Here is a 25,881-nt window from a genome sequence, read left to right on the forward strand (position 1 = left end):
TAGAAAATCATTTCACTCCGTATTTTCTTCAGACCTGTGACATCACTAGAAGTTGTAGTGGTAGTACCAGTGTTTCCCACCTCGGCGTGTGTTGCGATGTTTGGCGCTGTAGGACGACTGCAGAGAAATCTTATCTTCCTCCAGCTCCTCCTCCTCTTCTTCCTCCACCAGACCCTCCTCTTCATCAGCTCGACTCAAAGAGAAAACCTGCTGCTGCTGAGTCTGGGCATTCTGTTCATCTACCGCTGAACAACACACAGAACGGGGTTTAATAGACACTCCCAAAATAAAATGACTTGCTCCCTTAAACTTTATAAATGTGAAGACTTCTAAGTCTGTTGTACCTTTCTCGGTGTGTTCGATGATCTGTCTGATGGCTTTTTTCAGACTGTTGGCTCTCAGCATCAGCTGCTCTCTGGGTTTAAAGATGGCGGCGGCTGCAGATGAGGTGTTGGTGCGTGGGGAGCAGGAGGCGGAGCTTGGTGGAGCATGAGGAGAAGGGGGAGGATGATGGAGGGGGGGAGGCATCAAGACTCCCTCGACCTCCTCCTGCTCCTCAGCGATGGTGGGGGGAGGAGCTGGGGGGAGGACAGTGGAGGCCTGAGACTCCTCGTTCAGAGTCTTCAACAGGGAGTCCAGTTTCTCCTTCAGGACGCCACACTGAGACAGAAAAACATGACTTGTTAAAAACAGAAACACGACTCGTCTGAAACAGAAACTCGACTCATCAGAAACAGAAACATGACCTGTCAAAAACAGAAACATGAGTCTTCAGTTACTGGACAGAAGCTCTAATCATGTCTAACTTACAAATGAACTTAACAGTAGAATGTTTCAATTACTCGGATGAAGTCGATTTTTTGTGGACAATTAATAATACAGGTTGTTAATTCAGAGCAGAGGTCCCATTCCACCTTTAAATCAACTTCTGGTCTGTTACCCCTGACCACATAGTGTATTTTCTCATACAACGCTTTCTGTCATCAGCCTCTTTAAAAAGCTGAAATGTAATTCTTGGACTGAAAAGCACAAACTCTAATGGACAACAACTATTATTTTGTTGTCAAACACTTTTGTTCGCAGCTCTAATACTCCCTCTTTTTGACCTAACGGCTCCAGGAACTAATGAGCCACAAGAATTAAATTACGAACCAAAATTCCCTTTAGTTTATTCGTGTTTCCACAACATCAGAAGACAAATTAGACTGATGACAGCTTTTATTTCAGATAAGACAACAACACAAAGGAGCGCCGCCTCACCTGAAACAAAGAGCGCCTCAGCTAAAGTCAGGAGACATTATAACACTTTTATGAAATATAACATTAGGTTTATTCAGATTCAAGGAAAAGGAGCAGGAGGTTTATTGAGTAAAAGGATTGTTTAAATTGTCATCTAGTAACTACGCTGATAACAAATGTGTGTCAGGACCTGTAAGATTTCACTCAGCAGGTGACTGATCGATCGCATCATTCATTCACTTAACATTTATTAATCGGAGCAGCAGCAGGTCAGACTCCAGGCTGAAGTTAGTTTGACAATCTCCTGCTGGATGAAATGGAGACAAGCAGAGGTGGAAAAGGGGACTGAAGCCTAAAAACCTTTGTCTACACAGTAAGTGATCTGATAAATGTTTAATGATTATTCCTGATTTAGAATGTAACAGCCATAAAATTACGTTTAAAATTAAAGTTTTCTTTCTTTGCCTTTTTCTCTCTCTTTTTGGACTATTGAGGAAGTCTACATACTACATACTGTAAGTCTTTGATATCAAATGTTGCAGTAAATGTCCATGCCTCTGCCTTAGTATGTTTATTGTAAGATAGCTTCTGTACACAGTGTTGAATCCTGACAGTGTTGAAAACACTGTTCCTGGATCACTGAAAGAGCAGGGACTTTTTTAGGACCAGGAACTAATTTTATACTCTTGTAAGTAAAGTTAATGTGTTGGAAACAACAGATAATGTATCTGATGAGGGTTTTCACCATTAATCTTGGAATACGGACATGTTAACCCCAGTATTCTTACTGGTTCAGCTTTTCTAAAGACTGAAGAAAGAAACCCCCTGTAGGACACACTGAGTATTGACAGTTGGATTAAACAATATAAATGCATAATAAGTGTTGTACCTTCTTGGCCATGGCCTCTGATTCCGCTGAACTCTCTGTGTTCTTCTCGTAAGCCTTACCAACACGAGCAACAAAGTCCTTCACCGTCTCACACAGAACCCTGAACACACACACACACACACACACACACACACACACACACACACACACACACACACACACACACACACACCAGAGTCAGTGACAGAAAAACACACATATACAGGAGTCAGTTAAAAAACTAGAGCTAAACCTATGCACAGAATGAGGATTAGGACTACAACAGTCAGACAGTCGGTCGTACTTGGCAGAGGAGATGACAACAGAGTGCTGGTCAGAGGTCAGGATCTTGGACAGGTGCGCAGCCACTGAGTCCTCATATGTCAGAATCTGCTGAACCTGGATCAGAGGAAACAAACACTAGGGTCAGTACAGTATGTAAGGGTCCAAAACATTTTTTTAATCCAGAACCAGATTGACTTTATACCTTGTCTTGGTTTTTAAAAGATTTTATAAACATTTGTTGATATGATACAGTTTTCTAACACATCCTAATGTCAGACTCTGCCTGCCTGTGTCTGTGCTCATAAATGTTAAACCACTGACTGAGAGACTAAGAGACTGGATCCAGGTTACAGATGCTGAAGGATTCAGTAACAGATCTGCTTTTCCAGTTTATCTGTTGAGTGTTTTGGAAACAAACTCTTGAGGTCAGACAGGTGTGTCTCTGAGTCAACAGCTTGCGACCTTTTCAACTTCCTCACCGCACTCTGAAGTGTGAAACAGCAGGAAGTGATGTCATTTCCTGTTACCTCGGAGTCATCGCTGCAGTCCTCTGTGACAGTGGAGGCAGAGTGTTGCCGTGGAAACTTGGTCTCGTAGACCATGATGCTCCATCTGCAGCAGGAGGAGAGGAAAACAAACGTGAGTGTTTAGGGCTTCATCTGCTCTCTGAGGTCCCTGTTAATGCTATTTGTCTGACAAAATGTCAACAGCTAAACACAGAAACACAGTCATACAGTACTCTGAACATCAGGTACTAAACACTGACATAGTTGATCAAAGTGTGACTTGAGTTCTACTTTTTGTGTAGGTGAGCAGAATCAAAAAGCACATTTCTTAACAGATCCTCAGTTCTTGTACATTTAGAACGGTTTCCAATTCAGAACTGGTTCTCTTCACCAAACTGACTCAGGAGGCCTTACTCAACACAGAGTTCGTCAAGTTCAGACTTTGTACTACTTTGTAGTTTGAATTTAGTAAGTTAAATCAATTGCATCTTTTCCTCACATCTGAGACTCCCAATTCGTACAAAAAATATCTTCCCAAAGAAACATTAAAGTTGTTTTATTTGTCAATCAGACCAACAGTTAAACCAGAAATAGCTGATGTTTCTGTTTTCAGCAGGAACAAGTAGTAAACACAACACTGACATGTCATCACCTTTTAAGTTGACGTGTTGAACTTGTGATCAAACAGTTGCTCATTTCTGTATCTAGCAGTTACAGAACAACATGATGATTCAACTGAAGTGGCGTTTGTGTCCACCTGATGAATCTAAGTCCAGTATTCCCGCTCTTTTAGCTCGGTTTTTAGTCTTTACCAGGTCCTGAGGGTAATATCCGGCTCTTTAGCTGCTAAATGCTCCACTATGTTCACCAGCTGGTCTCTGACTGTGTCTGGTTGCTTTCTGGTGCTGGGCAGGTAGTGGACGGTGGCTTTTTACAGCAGATTCGGCTGTTAATTCTCTTTGGGGTCATCACTACCACAGACTTCTGAACATTAAACACTGTTTTAACACTGTCACTTCAAACAGCTGTGTTATAGAAATACATTATAGTTTGTTATCTGTCCAAAATCAGTCTAACATTAGTAACCTGTCTGACAACAGTCACCTGTCTGACATCATTCACCTGTCTAACATTTTGGTGCTGGCTCTCTCCAGTTTCTCCAGTATCTGAGGCAGCTGAGTGTCGTCATCACAGGCTGAACCCCAGCCCAGAACCCGGGCCAGATCGTTCCCGGTCCCCAGAGGAAGAACACCCAGCTGACACTGAAACAGAGACACAACAACAAAATTAACTATGTGCTTGGTCAGACTGTGTCCATTAGATGGCTTGAAACCTTCCTTTTTGATAAAGCTTTTAGTTAAAGCCGGCTCAGGCTTGATTGAACCATCCCTTAGTTATCCTGCTATAGGCCTAGACTGCTGGGGGGCTTCCCGTGATGCACCAAGCTCCTCTCTATCCATATGTATTCATATCCCATCAATGCTTGTTACTAACTTGGCTGGAGGTTCTGGAGGTTCAATCTGGATGGACATCAGAGGTGATGGTATCCTCAGGAATCAGGAGTCACACTGAATGATATCAACATGTTTTTCATGTCTGTGTGTTCAGATCCGACTGAGTTATTACTCTGAGAGGGAGGACCATTTTTGAGTCTAAATATGGCAATTGAAGACTAAGGCTTTTAAGATACTTTAATCCCCTGTGTTTCCTCACAGATTTAAAAGCTCTATTCTGAATCAGTCTGTTTCTTTCCAATAGTTATCCAGTCTCCTCAGAGCAGGAAGACGTGAACATTCAAATTAAGAAACTCATCTAAAAAATAAAAAAAAAAGAATATAAATCTTCATCTTAATTTCACACACAGTTTTAACTCTAAACTATTTAAGGTCAAGTACAGCGCAAACGTCAAATATTTCGGTGATTGTACAATTATGTTGTTTTTTGAGCAAAACTGTGACATTTTTTCTCAGAAACTGGGATGGACATTTGTTACTATTTACTACTGACAAATAAACCAGCAACAGTGCTAATCTCACACTTAAACTACATGTTGCAACAAAACAAATTTCTAAAAACACAGATTATTGTTTCCAATGGACGCCAGAATCTTAATGGAGCAGCAGGGGGCAGTGTTGATGGAGCATAAAGTCTGTTTCAGACATGGACCTGTACCTCAGTTTTACACAGAACTACGACGAGTAACTTTACACTGAATACATGTTTCTGAGTTAGTAATTTATCTGTACAATCACTTAATTAAACTGTCAGTTGATTCAGTTTTCCATCATCCACTTCATCCTACTGATACAGATGTTAGAAATGCAGCTGTTACATACAGTCTCTGGTGAGTCATCCTGAGTCATAGAACTGTATTTACATGTGTAACTGTGGTTTGGAGAGTGTGATGATGCAGTTACATGTTAGTGACAAATCAACTGACAGCTGTGCTGACTGACACTGTGATGGACGACAGAAAAAATTTTGCTGAAACTTATCAGGTGTAAACAGCAGGTGAGACAGGGGGCAGGGGAAGGTGGGGGAGTGCCCTCTGGATAATAATTTCATTTCTGATAAGAAAGAAGAAGCCATGTTCAAGCTACAATGTGGTGTTAAGTTGCTCTTTAAAGACTCCTTGAAACACTAAACTGTATGTGTGTGTATGTGTGTACATGTCTTTCTATGGTTGTATGGACAAGATTTCTGTTCAAAATCATTGTTGTGAGGACATTTCTATATTGTGAGGACATGCTGTCATTGTGAGGACATTTTCACATTGTAAGAACACATTGGCTGGTCCACTCATCTTGAAAGGGCTTTTTGAGGATTAAGACTTAGTTTTTGGTTAGAATCAAGTTAGGTTAGGATAAAGGGCTAGGGAATGCATTATTCCAATGAGTGTCCACACAACTGTAGAAAGATCAAAGTGTGTGTGTGTACCTGTTTGTGCAGCGTTAGAGCGTCGATCTCTGACAGAACCCACCCGACGCTGCCATCTCCTCCACACACCAGGATCCTGAACGTATCAAACTTCTGGAACAACCGCAGCCTGACAAAAAGACAGATGTAATGTTTCCACATAAACCGGTTCATATGGAACACATTAATCACACACACTGTCTGTCTGTATGTCTCACCCCAGGTGTGGTCCTCCATTCATCAGGTCAAACACCTGTGCTGGATTCAGCAACTGTTTAAAGCGTCGCAGGAACTTGACGCCCTGATTGTCTCCACTTTTAGAGTTGACAAACACCAGCAGAGGACTGGTGCAGGACGGAGGACACGACGCCTTCCAGAAACCTGAGGACACAACAGACATTTCAGTATTCACCTTAGTATGTACTGTAGATCAACTTAGGTTTGACATTGTGTTTGGTGCTTTAATAAAAGTGGCCACTAAAGTGAAAAAACACCAGCAGGAATCAGTAGAATCAGGTGTTTTTAAGACTCCCACCATCAGAGTCGATGCTGTTGAGCGCAGTTGGAGGGATGACGGACACTTTACATTGACCCAGAGGACACTTAGAGGACAGCTGCTCCTTACAGCCTGAGTGCACCTGCAGGACAAAAGGACACCCTGAGACAGAAATCCAACACACCTCTTCCTCTATTAGAGAGACATTCAGCAGCTGATTTATGTGTCATTCGCTCTAGTGACACCACAGTTTGTGTGGTGGTAAAATCAAACTGAATAAATTCACAGACAGTGAAAGCATAGACGTTTGAGTTGGTCACCAGAGAAACAGATTGGTGAGTATGACATGACTGGTAGATGAGAAAATTAAAACAGGAGCAGGTCAGGAAACAGGGACAACTGTAATTGAAATATCCTCAGGGAAAGTAGAGATAGATACCTCGAGAACACACACTTCAAATGTCACTACAGTCTTTGTAAACTTTCATTGTCTCACCATGGCTTTACACCAGAGACACCTCCAGTCCTGCAGACGGAGAACACTGCCGCATGTTTTATCACAGACGTTACATTTAGCTGAGACTGGGAGATTCCCCTCTAACCACTGATGAGGCATCGATACCTGAGGAAAGGTCAGAGGTCAGAGATCAGGGGTCAGGGGTGAGAATACAGGTGTAGACGACACTGTTAAATTACAGGAAAATATTCTAGTATGTGTGAGTCTCACCCCATCCTCATCCTCGATGATGTCCTTCCCGATAGAAGCCAGTGTGGTCCATTTACAGTTGTTGGTGGCTCTGACTGCACAGCGTTTATGGGCCTTAAACTTACACACTGTAACACACACACAGAGTGGACACACACACACACACACACACACACAGACTCAGAACAGGGATAACATGTAAATCACTACCAGTACTAAATGACTATCAGTGGATGTGAAATATCAATAATAATCTGTTTCACTATGACACAAACATCTGTAGGAGCTATATTCAGAAATTAAAAACCTGCTGGTCTCTGTCTGCAGGCAAAGTCACACTGATAGATCACAGCCTTATGCAGACCCCTACTCCAGGTTAATTGGGATATAATTTAATTAAATGCACATGTATTTAATATGCACTACGTAAGCATATTATCCAGTGAAATTTGAAAGGCAGTAAAACTAGATTCAAGGACAGTGGTCGGTAATGGTCTTGTGGTGGAAGCCAAGCTGTAGTGATACTAGCATTTCTACAGGTCTTCTGGTTGGCAATGCAGCTTTACTTATCTGAGAGATGGTTCAGAGTTGATTCAGATGTATCCGTTTTCGTGCTTCAAGACGATTTACATTTATTTCTACATAAACTGTTACACTCTGTTTCATATTAAACCAGTTTATGAACTGGTTGATGGCATAGAAGAAAAAGCCTACCCATCTTGAGAAATTTTACACCTAAAATATTATTTAATGCCCACTTAGCTGCGATGGTCTGTGTGATTTAGATTTCGTCATCTACCTATATCTGTGCCAAAATGTATGACCATACATTCTGCACAGTTGTGACACAGGTGAGTTCAAACAGAGGTGTGTCCTCTGTCCACCCTGCTGTCTGTTTCTGGACTGCCTGTTGAGTTTAACAGAGTCTTTATAATTAAGGTTTTTATGAATAATTTACTTGGTTATCTTATCTCAGACCGCTGCTTGCATGTGTTTTCTTATTTAATGTGTTTTATTGCCATGTTTGGTTTTTATGGAGTATTCTCTCCTCTGGGAGAAAATAAGAGCAACCTTGCCCTAAAATCAATCAACAGATGGTGTAGACTTAAAACAGCATGTGTGTGTTTTGTCTGTGTGTGTGGGTGTGTACCTTCACATGACAGGCCGTGTGATGTGACTCCTGACAGAGCCTCTCTGCAGACGTTACAGTATGTTGGTCTGGCGTGAGAGCAGGCGTACCAGTTGTGCATCCCACTGAAGTGGTCCATGCTGTACTGGGTGGACTGGGAGAGAGAAACACAAAGACACAGTCAGCACCTGGTACAGGGGCTCATACTGCTGGTCATATTGGTAACACTACAGACAGGCACACAGACAGACCTCATAGTTTTGTCTGTTCTGGACGCTGCGCAGAGCTGCCATCCACTCCTCCATCTCCTTCCTGTTGTCTGCACACAGAATCAGACGTCTGCACGGGGTGATGACCTACACACACACACACACACACACACACACACAAGGAGAGGTTGTCAGGCAGACAGGTCACAGTCACGTAGATTAACCTTCAGTATATTTCCCTCATGTTAGTGTAAAGTGTGAAGTGAGAAGAACCCCTACTGGCAGCTGACTGTTCTGATTATATGACTGGAATAAAACCCCACAGAGCAGGCGTGTGTTTGTGTGTGTGTGCGCGTGTGTGTGCGTGTGCGTGCGCTGCGTGTGTGCTGCGTGTGCGTGTGTGTGCATGGTTGTATTTTCCACAGAAACAGACGTGGACTTCCACTTCCTGATCAGCTGCTCCACAATGAACCTTCTGTTCCCACACTGACAGAAATAGACACATACACACACAAGAAAGCCTTATCTGGTGTTTAAACTGCCACACACACACACACACACACACACGTACTTTTATCTTTGTGAGCAGGCTCATTGACATAAAATGATGCTTTGTATAATTAAATTGCCAAACCTGATGTAAAAATATGATTAGATTAGTCGATTAATCAATTAGTCGATTGACAGAAAATTAATCTGCAGCTATTTTGGTAATCCTTCAAGTCATGTACAAATACCAAACGCTTCCTGGTTCCAGCTTCTCAAGTGTGAGGGTTTATTATCTGAGGATTGAACTCTGGGTTGGACAAAACAACTGCTGTGAAGCTGTCACTTTGAGCTCCGGGTAACTATGATTGTCACTATTTTCTGAATTTTTACAAACCAAACAATCAATTAAACAAGAAAATAATCAGCAGATTAATCCATAATGAAAATATTCATAAGTTGGAGCCTGTTATAAAATAGTTAAAAATCAGCTACATCTCAAGTAGCTACACCAGTAAAATGCTGCTTTTATATTAATGCATCAGTAATAACAATCTAAGGATATATTGATATTACATCAGTCACAGGGACATTTTTCTGTACTTAGTGCTTTTACTTTTAATACTTTATGTAAATTTACCTACACTCGCATATTTTTACTGAGGTAACATTTTGAATGCAGGACTTTTACTTGTAACAGAGTATTTTCACAGTGTGGTATTAGTACTTTTCCTGAAGGACATACTTTCTCCTACACTGGAGGAGCTACAGTTCATCTAATGCCATGTTCAGAATAATTAAAAAAGCAGCCCCCTCATTCATTTTAGTTTAAATAAGTTGAACCTGCTCTACTTCTGCGACAATGCAAAGTGACATCAGCCAGCAAACACTGCACTGACTAATCAAATACAGTCAGAAGTACAGTCCTGATCTTGAAAGGTCAATGCTGTAATTATACAGTTTACCTGGTGTTGGCAGTGAAACGGGATGAAATGACTGACAGCGTGAGATCTCTCCAGAGTAAAATCCTGTCTCTTCTTGAGGTTTTTGATATACCTCTGAACTCATGAATTAAAACAGACTTTCTGGTGGAGATGCACTGATTTTATATCTGAAAACGGAATCCTAAAGTCTGATTACTGATCGACGCGCAGCACCCATCAAGTACCAGCACTCTTTTTTGATTTTCAATTTAAAATCCTTGTATTTGTTTTTGGGTTGTGGAAATGTGTATTTTATTGTTCCAAAGGGTTTAGAATGTTTTACCTCTACAGTTTTAAAAATAGTGATTATTTTAACACTGCTTTCAGTGTTAAAGTAGGCTGATGCTTGGTTTGGTAATTTATTCCCCACTTTCATAAATTGAACTCTTTAGAAACTCTCCATGCAAGATAAATCTGAAAAGAGTAGTAACAGGTTGCAGTGGGGACGAGAGACATTTGGAAAACACTGACATACGAATGTCTCGAAACAGCAGAGGAAAAGCGTTTCAGCTCCAAACATGGACAAACTCTTTCTGTGTCACACTAAATCAATGTTAATAAAATGTGCTCAAACTGAATAAACACAAAAACATGTTCAGATTAAACTGTTTACTGAGTCTTCAAGAGTTGTGATTCATCTGCCTTATTAAAAGCTTCTGAGTTTATTTAACAGACTCTACACTTCCATTCCAGGACAAAATAATCTCCAGTGTGAGAAGATTTATTAGTTCCAGTCTGAAAAGTGTCTCCATTACACAGTAAAGTACAGGAACTATTTTCTTCTGTTTTTTAAGAATCCAACAACATGATGTGTTCAGAGCATTTGGAGAAAAAAAATTTCAAAACAGGGTTCATCTTAGGGAAACTCCACCGTGATGCCATCAAGGCTTCATTAATCATTCACTCCAACAATAACACTTTTTCCACAGCAGGGTAGGATTTTCCAAAGCTGTAAAATCCTGTCTGTGCCGAGTTTGGTGTCTGATAAACCTTTAAACTCATTAATCAGTTCATTCAGCTGGACAAACTGGATCAGATTTCATGTCTCACTGTTGACTGTTTTCAGTCCCAATCCCTGCTTAGATTATCCAACAAACACTGTCTGAAGCAGACTGAAGCCTCCGGTCTGGGTTCAGGTTAATGTAAGGGAAACAGATTTTGAACAAAACACCAGTCCCAGCAGAGATCTGGATTTCTCTACTGTTGTATGTCCCAACCCACTGACTTGACTGTCCAACTAAACAGATCGTCAACACATCCTGCTGTCACCTTTGTAAAGATGTACATTGCTGTGCAAGAGTTTAGACATTTAAGATGTTTAGATTCTTCTCCATCATCAGTCCCATCAGGAGGCATCTGATCATCCCAGATTCATTCTGCAAATTGACAATGAGTCCCAACACACAGCCAGAGTCATAAAGAACTATCTCCAGAGACAAGAAGAACTTTGAGTCCTGCAGCAGGTGGTCTGGCCCCAACAGAGACCAGACCTCACCATCATGGAGTCAGGTCTTGGATTACATGGAGAGACAGAAGACACTGAGAGAGACTAAATCCACAGAAGAACCGTGGCAGGTTCTCCGAGATGCTGGAACAACCTACCTGCCAAGAAAACGAAAACTGTGTGCAGGTGTACCTACTGCACTTTGGAAGAAGTTCACTGAGAAATAAAAACTATTCACGGCTTAATTTTTGAAAGTGTCTTCACTTTACTTTTAGTGCCTGACACCTTCTGCACATAAATTAAGGACTGAAATGTCCTGGAGAGTAAAATAGTGACAAAACAATAAAAACCTTGAACCAAAGACTCCCAGGGTTCTCAAAAGTTCTCGTTCTGCAAAGAACCAGGTGAGAGATTATTAGGTTTCTTGTTAGGTCTCTACAGACTTCTAAGCAGGGCTTGTCGGTTGTTACTGATTCCAGGCTTAAAACTGTAAACCCTCCATTTTATTTACTATTCATATTACGTCTGTAATTTTATGTTATGTGTTTGTCTTTGGTGTTTTTGAAGCACTTCAAGATGTCTGATACAGAAAGGTGCAGTAGAAATAAACGCTACTTCAGGTCCTGCATTAGCCACGGCCCTATAATTTTCCTGCAGTACTTATAAGAAGCTCCATCATTAGTTTGACTGCAATTGGTCAGATATCTGATTGTCTGCAGGCAGAGCACAAAGAGAAAAACAAATCAGAGGAGCTGGTCCATTAAAAGAGCTCTTCTGCTGTTTCAGGTTGAAACTGAGGGCAAACATTTCAGAAAAACAACATCTGGACTGTTTGTTAAAGTGAACCTGAAGGTTTTCTGTGTGAATTACGTCACATTCAGCCTGCAGCTCTGATCACATTAAACCAACAAATATGAACAAAGAGACGAGTGGAGCTTCACTTGAACTGGTGTGACTATGAGCAAATATTTAAAGACCTTCATCTCAGATCCGAACAGAGCTCAGCCTGTGACATTTTGAGGACCAAACAAACGGTTTCACTGAGGACAGAGACATTTGTTTGGTGATCATCATTCTGAAATAATCACTGTGTTCAGTACAACGCATTGTGGATCTCACACACTAACACACGCAGCAAAACCCCACCCCCAGCATTTTTATACCTGCCACAGAGCATGACTGGATGTTAATTGCTTAATTGTAACATGCAGTGCCCCTGTGCAGAAGCATCTGCATTCTCTATGTTTCTCCACTCATTTATTCAGGTTTTTCCTTTTATTTGTCACCAGTCTGTATTGTGCAGCTAAGTCTGCCGATGTCTCTCTCCTAATAGAATCTGTTGCTTTTCATGCCGTCAGCTCTGTGAAGTTTGGGATTAAAATATATAATATCTTAAAGTATTCGACTTGGATAATATTATATTTGACAAGAGTATGTTTGTAAGAGGAAGTGCATCTCTGTCTCTACCCCACCTATCATGTAGTGTCCACAGACTCTTTCCTCTGTTGTTAGCAGGACTTGTTGTGTCGTCCCCTCTCTATGGTTAGACAGTGGTCACTGAGTCTGTATTTGATCATGATCTGTCTCCGCTCTGAGGCTCTGACACAGACTAAAGAGATACTACCAATTTATATTCATGGTTTAGGGTAAATGAACTACACTTATATAGCACATTTCTAGTCTCATGAGTTTTGATGAGTTTTGGTTTGATTGATCAAATGTTCCAGACAGGCATCTTTTGTTAATTTAATACACTGGTGTACTGTGAGTAGTGGAAAAGCAGTGCTGGTCTCAGGTTGAACCGTATTGGATGTTATTTGATCAGAAAGTCTCAGGGCGAGGTGACAGAGGGGACTCTCTTGGGGGTTCACTTTTTGGGTTTGTAGTGCCTAAAATCTCAGTTTGTCTCGGGGGCTCAATTTGAGATGTAACCAAAATGTAAGTGTTTGGTTTTTTTGGTGATAATTAACAGGTATTGGTGTAATTCTGATATGCGGGCATTGGTTGTTGTTGATGTTTAATATAGACCTACAGAATTCTGAATGCTGGGCCTGTACGGGGTGCTTGTCCAAGGTGCTTGTGTAGTCCTGATGAATGAGTGGACCCCAAACTTGACTACCATAGTGAGCGATTGGTTGGATTACCCTGTCAAATATTTAGTTCTCTCTCTCTCTCTCTCTCTCTCCAATTACAGAAGAAAAGAACAATAAAACAACACAATGATTGATATACATTTATATATTAATTATATAGTTACAGTATATTGTATGCATGTGTGTTTGTGTGTGTGTCTAGGTCATTCACTGTCCCTCAGGTTGTGGCATGTTGAAATATATGGGGCAGCGAGATTTGCCCTGTCTCCTTCTCCTGGGAGTGTTTTCTAATTTTGAGATGTCATTTAGCTCAGTAAAATTTGGAATTACGGAGTTGAATTGGTTAAAGTAAATGTTCCTTATTTCATTGAATGATTTAGATTTTAGGAGGAAGTCCATCTCTGTCTCAACCGCAATGGTCGAACAGTGACCACATGTTCTGTCTTCTTTTGGTTGCCGTGATTTGTTGTGTCTTCCTTCTTTGATTGCGCGGTTGTGGTCACTGTGCCTATACTTGGTTAGTCTCAGCACCAGCTGACATAGTGAACTCTTTTCTGGGCTCAGCTCACTGGTTTGGAGGACTTTGGAATGGACGGTGTCTAGGGGCCTGGATCTAAGGTGCTTAAAAAATTGTGAGTGCTCTCTTTTGAATGTTAATTATCAGTGGGTATCTGCCTAATTCTGCTCAACAGGCATTTGTTGGTGTTTTTCTTTGTACATGTAAAATGTATCGGCAGAATTCTGCATGTAGAAATTCTGTTGGGTGTTTATCCCAGCTGTGGGTATAATCTATCATATGAAGTCTCTCTCTCTCTCTCTCTCTCTCTCACTCACTTTCTCTCTGTTTCCATCATTCCTGACATGTTTCCTGCCTTCTCTCCCAAACCAAACCTCTGTTTCCTCTCTGCTCTAATTCTGCTCTAACTCTACACTGACTGCCACTCCAGCTATTCTCTCTGGTTTCCGTTTCACGCAGCCCTCCACACTGACAATATGTCTGAGATGTTAAAAATAAAGAACAATAAAAACTGTTTTTGGATTTAAAGGAACCGTCTGTGATCCTGATGTCTAACTTGGCACTGTGCAGAACATTTTTATTTTCTCATTTATTTTAATCAATTAGTACATGGACAGAATATTCATCTGGAGCTAGGTTGATGACTGATTAATCATTTCAGCCATTATCAAGCAAAAAGATTTAAAATATTTCCTCTTTCCTAGTTCTTTTTTTTCAGTGTCGATGAACTATCTTTGGATTGTTGGTGGGTCAAAAACGGCAGTGTGAAGACATCACTCTGTTTCTCTATAACTGTCGCAGTTGCATATTCAGTGATGTTTTACTTATGTGTCCCTCACGTTGTAACATGCAGTCACATACAGATGGGTGACAAAACAAACATGAGAGATGAAAGAGAGATGGAAATGAAAAATCTTAAATTTTGAGAATATGTTTTATTTATAGCTCACTTTTATAGATAGTTAGAGATGCTTCAGATGGTGACTTAGTCAGTAATAAACCAAGAAAACTAAAACACAATACAAGTGCAGAGTAGTAGAATAAAACTCAGGTTTGGATATGGACCTGCGGACTAAACTAGGTGCAATCAATTTTTTTTCTAGCCCAAAACTCAGCTCTTCAGTTTAGCTTCAGTCTTTCTGTCGTTATGTGTAAATTAATACTGCTGTCTTAATTCAAAAATGTTAACACATGTTTCACAGTTTTCCAGTAATACTGTCCGATTACTAAATCAATCCACAACTTCCAGCCAATCAGAATGAAGAATTCTCAGCACCGTAACTCCCTCTGATAAAATATTTTTCCCTCTGAATAATCCAGGTATAACACACAGTAGTAAATAGAAATGAAATACAACTAAAGCTTTAACAACATGCTGTCTCCAGTGGGGTTGGACGTTGAAAAACCGAATCCTCCAAGACATCATCACAGTATTTCAAATACTGATTAGCGGCTATTCTCTCTCTCTATCTCTTACTTTGCTTTCTGTCTCATGTCTCTTTGTCTGAGATCAAATGTGATCACTGTGTATTTAAAGTTAGACTGGACTGGAACTGTCACAGCTCTTTCCAGCAGTCACATATGTTTTAACGGCAACTTAATCTTCAGTACCACAGCAACAACATTTAGTGAAATCTGAGAGCAGACGATGAACAATCAGCGGTTGTGTTTGCATCACGCATTTATGACGTCAGACACACAGACGAATTTTGACCTCCTGTCTGTCATCTACTGATGTTGAACCACATCAGAAATTAAAACCTGTCCCTCTCTTAAAAACAGTCCGATCCACTGCCTTACCGTGTCTGAAAACTCTCCTCTGATATTCGACTCAAACACAGAGACCACAGTCTGAGTCCTGAACCCCCGACACCAGCTCTGGATGGTTCAAATCTGCTCCAGGTCACGATTTATCACAAAAAAATCCACTTCAAAATCTGGTCCAAGTCACACTGTCCAGCTTAGAGTCCTGATCCAGGGGGATTCAGGTCTCGAGCAAACCTGGTTCTGGTCTTCAGTCCGATGTGATGGTCTGTCGCTCGTCTGCTGCTCTGTTAATGCCTCTGCCTCTGTCCCTCTCTCTCTGTTCTCTAGCCCCTCCCACATCCTCTCGTATGACTCAAGCTACTTCCTGTGTGTCGTCATGCTGACCCCCCCCCGATGAAGAGGGGGAGGGGGATCCTCAGGACCAACAGAGAAGAAGACGTTTTAAGATAGTGTGACCAAGCACACAGATGTGTAGTATACTATATATGTTTTCCTATACTATGAGTGGTGAGTGGTGTGTGTACTGTTTAACAACACGCACACAGAGATGAATTGCAGCTGTGTTTTAGGAGAAGCTGATGAAAGCCTCACACACACTCGGTTTGCTAGAAAAATACACTCAGTCACAGGTACACAGTCTGATATAGTCTGACCATTAAAACACACACACACACACACACACACACACACACACACACACACACACACACACACGCACACACACACACACAGCTGGGAGTCTCAGGGAGCAACACAATAACACAACAACCTCACGCACACACACAGCCCAACCCTGCTGCTAAACAGTTCCCAGTCTCTATAGATACACATCAAAGCTGTGTCTGCAGCCTCACTGACAGGATGTGACAAAGTTCACCAAAATAAGACGATCAGGAGGAAGTTGGAGCTAAACACTAAAGAAGTTCCCATCAGAAGCTTTTACTGATTGGAACTGATTGATTTGTTCATATGTATCCTATTCTAAAACAAACTTTAATAGATGATTTATAAGCTGCAGTGATCAGTATGATCCAAAGGTTACTCATGGACGAATTAACACAGTTGGTAACAGTGGTCACTAATGGTACTGCAACAAAAAAATATTTTTCCCCATTAACTGCTATTATAAAACTGTTCACTGAACACCTCCACTGCAAACAAGCTCAGTTAAAGAGCTGCAACGATTAGTTGATTAATTGATTAGTCGATCAGTGGAAAATTCATCCGCAACTGTTTTGATAACTGATTAATCATCTTGGCCAGTTTTTAAGCGGAAGTGCCAAACGTTGGCTGGTTCCAGTCTCTCACGTGTGAGGACTGGATGTTTTTCTTTGACATATGTGATGGTAAACTGAATCTCTTTCGGTTTCGGACTGTTGGTCGGGCTTCTGGAAATCATTACATGCATTTTATACTATTTTCTGACATTTTATAGACAAATCGATTAATCGAGAAAATAATCGGCAGATTGCAGATGAATCAGTAATGAAAATAATCATTAATCGTTGCTCCATAGCCCCCTGGTACTGTTGTCAATGAGTGGCTCCATATTTTGTTTGTTTTATGGTGAAGAAACACACTCACCATGTTTGCTGTCAGCAACTCACACTGAGTTTTAGTGAGAAACTCCACAGGAGCTTTGATGAGCTTAATATTATATTTCATAAACATGTCGTCATTTCCTCTGATGTTAGTGGAGGCCCTCCTTATTTCAGGCAATGCAGAGTGCTTCCACAATAAAACACTCAGGAACCTGGTTCGCTTTTCTCAAACTAGACTTCATGGATTGTATTAAATGTTCCACCTGTACCTGAAACAACAAGACCAGACCAGCACACCTGTGATGTTCTAACACAGGACTTTTTTTGCTTTGAAAATGACCTGAGGGAATAAGAAGTTCAGGGTCTGAACTGAAGTGCTGTCTGAAGTGAACCACTGGCCTTGTTTTCTGTTTTACGCTGAAGCTCGACTCACAGTGAAGCTGTTGTTGACGTTCTTGGTGCTGGACTCAGCGACGCTTGCATCAGTCAGATCCACTTCATCAAAGATTATCGACTGCAGACACAGAGACGAGAAACACATTCAGATCAGACCTGAAGACTGAACAGGTCATTCTGTCACCTTTTTAAAGGGTAAATGGATGACAAACAACTGTAAACTACTACTAACATTCAGAGGAAACATTTCAATGAACTTAAAATTCAACAGTAACTATATTTTCATTGTACTCTCCAGGTGCTTCTATATATTACAGCTGCAGCAATTAGTTGGTTGGTTATCAAAATAATTGCCAATTGATTTCTGTCAATCATTTAATTGTTTCTAATTTTTCAAACAAAAATGCCAAAAATGTGATGTTCCAAATATGAGAATATGCTATTTTTCTTTGTCTTTATGACAGTAAACTGAATCTTATTGGACTGTTGGTCAGACAAAACAAGACATTCAATTACCTTGTCAACTTGTGCTCTAGATATTGAAATGGGGATTGTCTGATGTTTTATTGACCAAACAATTCATCAATTAATGGAGAAAATAGTCAACAGATTAATCAGTAATAAAAATAATCACCAGTTGCAACCCTAACACATATAAAACAATAAACTCAGAGGAAATAATTACAACAAACCTAACAGACACTGCAGCTTCAGTTTATATCAAAGGTATAATGTTAAATCTCTCTATGGTTTTCTGCCTGTTTGGGACCATTGTTCTGACTGAGCTGAAACTCCTGAGACAGACCTGGGCTCAGCCTTGATGCACCTGTCTTCTACCTTCTACCTGAGCACCAGACTGATGGTCAGTCACCTTGGCGGTCTGAGCGTAGTACAGAGTCCTCCCTCTCAGTTTGAAGTATCGTCTCTTCCAGCGCTGGAACGAGTTGGTTTGTTTCATCAGGTTTCCCTCCTTCAACACAGTCTGAAACACAGAGGATTAAAACGACATGAGCCACAACTCTGAGCCAGTTTATACCTAACACTGAACCAGTTTATAACCAACACTGAACCAGTTTATAACCAACATGAACTGTTTGTACACTTTGTATTCGGATTTTACTGGGACCTCATTCTCCAGAGCAAACTGATCCGAGCACAAGTCAAAGCCGATTCTTTCTTTACTGTCCTTTACTGCCTTTCTACTGCCCTTCTTTAATGAACTGTGCTGTATTTTGTCCTCCTCAGCCTGCTGCTGTTGCAGCATTTTGTTACATAAAACAGTGAAAACTAGATTGTGGGAATGTGAAAAATGATTCAGTTGTTCCTGTGTGGATGATTCTGAGTTCAGACACTGAGGCTGGCACAGGGATGTTACATGTTATATGTTATATTCACTAAACTCTAACTCTTTGGGCAGCAGCTTCTCATGTTCCTCCGCCGCCAATGTCAGTTTGAGTTAAAATGACAAACATCTCCGGCCTCAGCTCAGATCAGCTGTTACTGATTAATGTTAACTGTGGAGAAAATGAAACTTGTCTGTTGTCTGTTTGTGTGTCTGTATTCAACCAAAGATCTTTTGTGAGGGAAGAAGCTCGACTCCTTAACTCCAAACTTCAGACTTGAACTCCAGATCTGTATATGTAGGCTGTACAGTTTTAAACAAGTTTAAACCAAACATAATCACACACAGGATCAGAACATCAGAACAGAATCAGATAAAATGCTGCAGTTCTTTGTTGTTTCAGTCTTCCACAGTCATGATGTAATTTATTCATAATACAGAGGAGAGAAACAATCATCAAAGCTGCAGAAATATGGTCTGGATGTGGTTCAAATCTGCCCCTTGGGTAGTGATATTTTAGATATTTTGTCCTGATGGTGGCGCTAAAGGTAAAAGTCAACAGGTCACCAAAAATCATTAGGATTCATTCTCTGAGGACCATGAATGTCTTCACTGACTTTAATGTCAAATCTGAGCAGTACTTTTACAGATTTACTGTTCCTTTAGACCAAACTGTTGGACAAACTTAAATCCTGAGGCCTTGGTGGACTGCGGCAGAGCTTGTGCTACATTTTAAAAGGCCTCTGGTTCACAGGCGTCAAGCGAGATAAAATCTTTAGTTTTCCTCCAACCATTTCCTACAGAGTCAAGGGCCCAGTGTGTTACGCTGTGATGAAGTCTAACACAAGCAGCCATTCACAGAGTCAGCGCTCCGATACAGACTGAGGAGGACTTCTTTACTGGTTAACATCATCAGAAACACACAGCAAACACATTCAGTTTAACTGCTGTAGGTCAAACACACACACACACATCCACACAGCTATGGGTCCGTCTGACAACCGACTGGTGTTATGTAACATCTCATTAACATGTGCTATTGGTACCAATATTAGAATTATGTCTGATATATCAAAAATAATTTGGGATTAATTACTAGTCCACAGATGTGTGCTTTTATTTCTGTTTAAATGAATACAGTTAATAACAGACTTTACTGGAGGAGTGTAATTCTTTCTTTTGATATATTTCCAGAAACTGGTTTTCAGTAGAGTTGAAGGACTAATAATTTTATTACCAAAATCACATGAAGTACAGAAATAGTCAGCTCACAGGAGCTGAAACTTTAATTACATTATTAAACGTTTCAAAAAGCTATAAACTGACAACTGATGCTGGTAAATGTTCTCAGCTCTGGTTAATTTATGTTAATACTGTGAGAAGATGATTTTATTGAGGAAGAAACACCACTCAGTCTGATATTTAAACAAACAAATTGGCCTGTGACCACATCCACATGAGCTGTCAGAATCTTAAAACTCTGCTTTCATGTGAAACTGTGAGTCTCCAGGTATGGAGTGAGACACACAGCTGTCTGATAACATCTGTATTTTATCATCAGAGTCCTAACAGCGGCTGTGTTCTGATATATCCACATTTCAACTGAAGGATCATAGAGAAATTTAGAGAGGACTAAAGGAAGTCTTCTTAACTTTACTGTCACACAGCACCGACTCTCACTGAGCAGCTACAGCTTCGTTTAGTAAAGTCTCAGTTTTCCCTGAACACACTGTTTAAATTAATATCAAGACACACAGCAGAACTGTTTAGTTTATAATAATCATACCTGTTAATGACACATTTCTTAAAATTATTGAGCAAAATCAATAATGTTTCTAACTTTATTTTAACTCACCAATTCAGTATTTACTGTATTTAACAGCTAGTTTATGGAAAGACAGTGATTCAGATTTTGACTGACTGACTTTTTGCAAATGTGCTTAAAATGTTCAAACGTAAGTAACATTAGGGCTGACCCGAATGCCTGAAAGCTTCTAAAACTGCCAAGGTAACTGGCGTCCAAATCAGTATGTGAATGCTGCGGGTTTATTAATTATTATTATTATTATTATTATTATTACATATGCATTACCGCAAAAATCCCAAACAGCCCGTTAAATAGGAAATAGTAATGTAACATTATTCATTATGCATCCACATTCATTTTTGTTAGTTATTCTTAGACAGGAACATTTGCACACAGCCCTCATCTAACTTTAACAGCACTGACACTGGGACAGTGACATGTGACCACATGACCACATGACAGGGTTACAAGATAGTAGCAAGATGCTGAAAAAGTCAAGCATCTGGAGTAACTCCCAAATTTTATGAAGATGACCCCCAAAAAGTCGACTGTAAGATATTCCAAAGGAAACAGGCATATCAAAAATCTACAACAAGTTTGGCAAATAACCTGAAAACTTTAAGTAACAGCTTAGCTATCGTTGATGTTTCCGCAACCTGTAAAGTAACAAAGGACTGTATAATGCTGAAGCCCAATTTTTGTCCTCGGCTGTCTCTGCCTCCCCAGTCGAAGCTTCAAATATTCACAGATAATTCACACTGACGCTTCGAAGCCCAAATGGTATCCGGGACAGCCCTAAGAGAAACAGAAACTTGTGACAGCAGAACAAATCTTTCTCCCACATAAACAGACAGTCTATCAAAAGAACTTATTGAGCAAAAAAAAATCTGACTTTAAACACACTGTGTTTTCTGACTGAGTTTCCTCCTGAGCAGAAATAGCTCCTTATTGCCCACATGACTCATTTTTCATGTTTTTGACTCAGACTGTGAAATCTCCCAAATAGCAGCTTTAAATAGAAACTGAGAGGCTCAGAGCCAAAGTCTCTTCCTATGACTCAAAACATCCATGAACCCAGCTGCTGCTGCCTCCAGGGCCCGACAGAAATACCAACAGTCACCACGTTAAACCACAATTTCTCCAAAATAAAACTGTAACTGTTATTTAATATTCAGCTCATCAGTGGCAGCTGAATAAGTTTATTCAAAATGCTTTTGTGTTATTTTGTGTGTACAAAACTTCTCTGATTATTTTTAGTGCTCAATAATTAGTTCATTCACTAATTAATCAAGTGTGAGAAAAATAAATTATTTAAGTCATTTATCAAGTAAAAACTCCAGTTTCACCAATGTGAGGATTTTCAGTTTTTCTTCTTTTTATATCATTGTAAATGGATATATATATCAATATAGTTTAGGGCCACAATTAACAATGACTTTCATTAGTCAATGATTAGTCAATCAATTTGTATCTGAAATGACAGAAAATAGTGAAAAATACCTTTCATGATTTTCACAGTCCAAGCCGATCAATAGTCAAAAACCCAAAGAGATTCAGTTTACTGTGACAGAAAACATTGAAAAACTGAAAATCATAAATATTGGAGAAGGTAGCTGCTTATCAAAATAGTTGCAGATTAATTTTCTGTTGATAATGTAACTGATTAATCGTCTCATCGTTTCAGCTCAACATGTGAGCAAATAGGAATTACAAGTCCCAATTTAACGTCTAGAGATTTCTGAATTTGATTTCATGCTGTCAGACTGCAGGTTAACAGGCTTCAGAATTTTATATCTTACCTAATAAATGATGAAAATTATGATAAAATGTATTTACCACCTGTAAAGAGCTGAAGGTAAAGTCTGGACTACACGCAGGTGCAACAAACTGACATTCAGAAACGAACTGTTCTTAGTTCACAGACACTTTATCAATGTAGAAAACATTAAAAACTCTTTTAAACTTTATCTCAGGGCTTTACAACTACTTTCAATAAAAACACTCAGCAGTGGAGGAAGAAGAACTCAGACCTTTTACTTAAGTAAAACTACTAATACCACAGAGTAGAAATCAAGTCCTGCATTCAAAATGTTACTGGAGTAAAAGTAAAAAGTATTAGCTTCAAGCACCAAAAGTACTTATTACACAGAGTGAATCCTGTAGATTATATTATTGGATTATAGTTATTGATGCATTCATGTGCAAAAGTGTATCTCATTTTAACAACTTTTTAACAAGGCTCGTGAAATAATATTTAGTTACAGGACTACCAATCTTCCTCTTTATTAATTTAAACTGAATTTAAAAAAAAGTATCAATTAGTCGATCAACAGATACTAGAAACTATTTTAATTATCGATTAATAAAGTCCTATTTCATGCAAAGATGATGACAAACTGTTTAAGCCCTTCAAATGAGAGGCTTTTCTTACTTTGATATAAACAACAGTGAACTGGATCACTTTGGATTTTGGACAGATCAGGACATCTGAAGATGTCACCTTATGACAGGATTTTTTCACCACTTTTTTCACTGTTTTTTTTTACAGTTAATAGTTTAACATTTAAGCAATAAACTGAAAATATAACCGGCAGATTAATCGATAATTTAAATAATTGTTTGCTGCACTCCTAATAATAATAATACATGACAATGTATTAGTTGTTTGTGTCTTGTACTATTGATCTGAATCGACAAAGTAACTAAAAATACATTATTTCTATCTAAAATGTAGTTAAGTACAAATATACAGCAGCAGAAAACTAAAATACTCAAGTAAGTGCCTCCAAAGTGTACTTCAGTGGAGCAGTGGACTGAATGTACCTATATACTTTCAACCACTGTCCCTGTGTTTTTTTTTCTGCTCTTATCACAACAGATTAGTATTTCCGAGCTTTTGATCTGTCCTTAAAGGCAGCATACGGTTTATCATCTCAGTGAAGTTTTCACGGTGGTCCACAGGTAAAAAACACCTGTTACCTGTGAGAAATATGTCAGTGAACCACGCTGACTGTGTCTCATGGTCACAGTTTCACTAGTTAACGAACAATTGAGCGTTTAACGCGGCCAAGTTGACGCTCAGCCCCTATGAACACCGGGGACCGTTATATCCCATGGAGCGGAGCGTCATGCTAACACCGAAACACAACCAACCGGGCACTCCAAGCTTTTCAACCGGTTTACCGCTCTCTCTCCCCCCAACCTGCACTCAGCCGTCACCCACGGGCTGCAGCCCTCCTCTGAGGTGGGGCAGCGGTGGGAAACTGCGGGGCTTTTCACCAGGCCCGAGACGCTCCGGTTAGCAGGAGTTAGCCTGGTTAGCCTAGCCTTTAATTGCCGGTTTCTGTCCGTACATTTTTTTCCCCCTTAACATATGAATTAACCGTGTGTGGGCTACGTTTTCTCCGAGGCCAAAGATCTGACTCAGTATCAGCCCCCGGACTGATCCTGGTTCTAATTTTATTCAGTTAGCTAGGAGCTAGACACTACGGCTAAAGGAAATACAAATTTAACATCGGGGCTTCTAACGTTAAGTCATGTGCCCTCTGTACATTTTAACCTGTAAATCTACTAAAATTAAGAGTTTGTTAATGCTAGCTCACATAATGCCATTTATCGGGAGTTTTAGTGCATCACCTGTGGCCCTTACCCCAAAATGATCACTTGAAGTGCTGATTCCAAGTTCCGCTAAAAATAAGTCAGATTTAAAGTTCCACTACTAATTAAAAATATGCGCACAATCCAAACAAGGATTAAAGTAGTTCAAAGTTCAATCGCATCTACTCTTCAATTCGGAATAATCCACGTCCACCATGCAGCACGGAATTCAATTAAATGCCCCTGTCTGTGAATGCTTTGCAGTACTATCTACCGCAGACCGCAGTGTCTGGCGGAGGAGGAAGACGTAGGAAAAGATGTCAAACTGGTTATAAAAAATGAATTATTATAAAAACAGATTATGTCTAATATTTATGCTGTATGCCGTATTAAAAAGCGGTCTCTGTGTATTCGAAAATGGTCTTAACTGATAAAGGGCATTTGATTTAATCAGAACCTTAAGGAAGGAAATGTTAAACTGAGATTTTAGTAAGGAGTTCTGTGTACCGTTCTGTCTGTGAAACAGATCGGTGCAGCTCGGGGCTGTGTGTGGCCCACCCCCGCTGAATGAGAACGGACACGGACCACGGATAATGTGCGTGAAGAAACGGCGGGATTTTAACGCTTCTCTACCTTGCTGCGGATCTGGCCGGACGTGGACACTTTTCGGATGAGTTTCTGCGGGGTTCCGGGCTCCTGCTCCGGCTCGCTGTCCGATGACTCGTCCGGGCACCGGGCCGCGGCGGACTCCGGTCCCCCTGCCTCCGCCATCCTGCCATCAGACCTCCGATGAGGACCAGGGGAGGGAGCGCCCCCCTGCGGCGGAGGCAGGACAACACAGTGAGGGCATTCAGTGGCTCTTACTGACCTCTGGTGGTCACAGTATGATATTACATCAAATCCAGTTTATTAACAACAGGCCCCAAAATTTTTAATATCACTTTCTTTTCATAAAGAGGGAATAAAACCAACATGTATGATTTAATGTGAGCTGGGAGCTTGGAAACACTGTGTAAATGTCTTGATTTCTCCTGGGAAACGTCTGGAATCTTTCGCTCTTTCCTCACTGGCTGTTTCTAGAAGCTGATCATATATACATGTATATATAATTTAAAACCAAACTGTAAACAGAGGACAGATTCTTCACAGTCTCTGTTTGGCTCAAGTTCACAGCAGATCAGATTTATAAGATTAAAAAAAAAAAAAAAAAAACTGGATGAAAACAGGGGTGGTCAAAGTAAAAATACTCTGGTGTGTCAAAGTTAGAAATGAAGTCAAAAGTCTAGTCTAGACTAGTTAAGACAATAATATGTAAAAATATGAGTAATTCACAAATGTGACTTTAAAGTTAAAATTACGAGATAGATCCACATTTTGTCTTACTGCATCTTACTATCAGTTAAAAATTATAAGATACTAAATCATAATTTGGACTAAGTGATTCAAAATATTAAATTACTGTCATTATTTTTCCTTTGAGTAGTTATATTTTTGTTATTCCCAGCAAATAGTTTTTATTTTCCTAAATCTGTGCACAGATTTAGGCTCAGGTGG

The 25,881-nt window shown here is 40.1% G+C and overlaps 1 protein-coding gene across 4 annotated transcripts in view; it reads right to left on the reverse strand.

Annotated features, from left to right (window-relative positions):
* Window positions 1-25,116, reverse strand: part of LOC120791683 (diacylglycerol kinase delta-like) — a 39,648-nt gene extending 14,532 nt beyond the window's left edge. The window contains exons 1-16 of one of the 4 annotated variants that reach the window (XM_040130240.1): window positions 24,961-25,116; window positions 18,453-18,563; window positions 17,619-17,699; window positions 8,397-8,501; window positions 8,167-8,299; window positions 7,038-7,144; window positions 6,807-6,932; window positions 6,350-6,452; window positions 6,033-6,195; window positions 5,836-5,944; window positions 4,021-4,160; window positions 2,872-3,004; window positions 2,412-2,506; window positions 2,129-2,228; window positions 345-660; window positions 81-245 (exon numbers count right to left, since the gene is read on the reverse strand). In XM_040130240.1, coding sequence (XP_039986174.1) covers window positions 81-245; window positions 345-660; window positions 2,129-2,228; window positions 2,412-2,506; window positions 2,872-3,004; window positions 4,021-4,160; window positions 5,836-5,944; window positions 6,033-6,195; window positions 6,350-6,452; window positions 6,807-6,932; window positions 7,038-7,144; window positions 8,167-8,299; window positions 8,397-8,501; window positions 17,619-17,699; window positions 18,453-18,563; window positions 24,961-25,098 — 2,125 coding nt within the window. In that variant the 5' untranslated portion in view covers window positions 25,099-25,116. Of the gene's footprint in view, window positions 1-80; window positions 246-344; window positions 661-2,128; window positions 2,229-2,411; window positions 2,507-2,871; window positions 3,005-4,020; window positions 4,161-5,835; window positions 5,945-6,032; window positions 6,196-6,349; window positions 6,453-6,806; window positions 6,933-7,037; window positions 7,145-8,166; window positions 8,300-8,396; window positions 8,502-15,677; window positions 15,941-17,618; window positions 17,700-18,452; window positions 18,564-24,379; window positions 24,561-24,960 lie in introns of those variants that run through there. The other 3 variants (XM_040130241.1, XM_040130242.1, XM_040130243.1) reach the window with 3 other exon arrangements.
* Between the last annotated feature and the right edge of the window lie 765 nt (window positions 25,117-25,881).

This window comes from Xiphias gladius, chromosome 7 (assembly GCF_016859285.1).
Source record: "Xiphias gladius isolate SHS-SW01 ecotype Sanya breed wild chromosome 7, ASM1685928v1, whole genome shotgun sequence".
NCBI classification, from domain to species: domain Eukaryota; kingdom Metazoa; phylum Chordata; class Actinopteri; order Istiophoriformes; family Xiphiidae; genus Xiphias; species Xiphias gladius.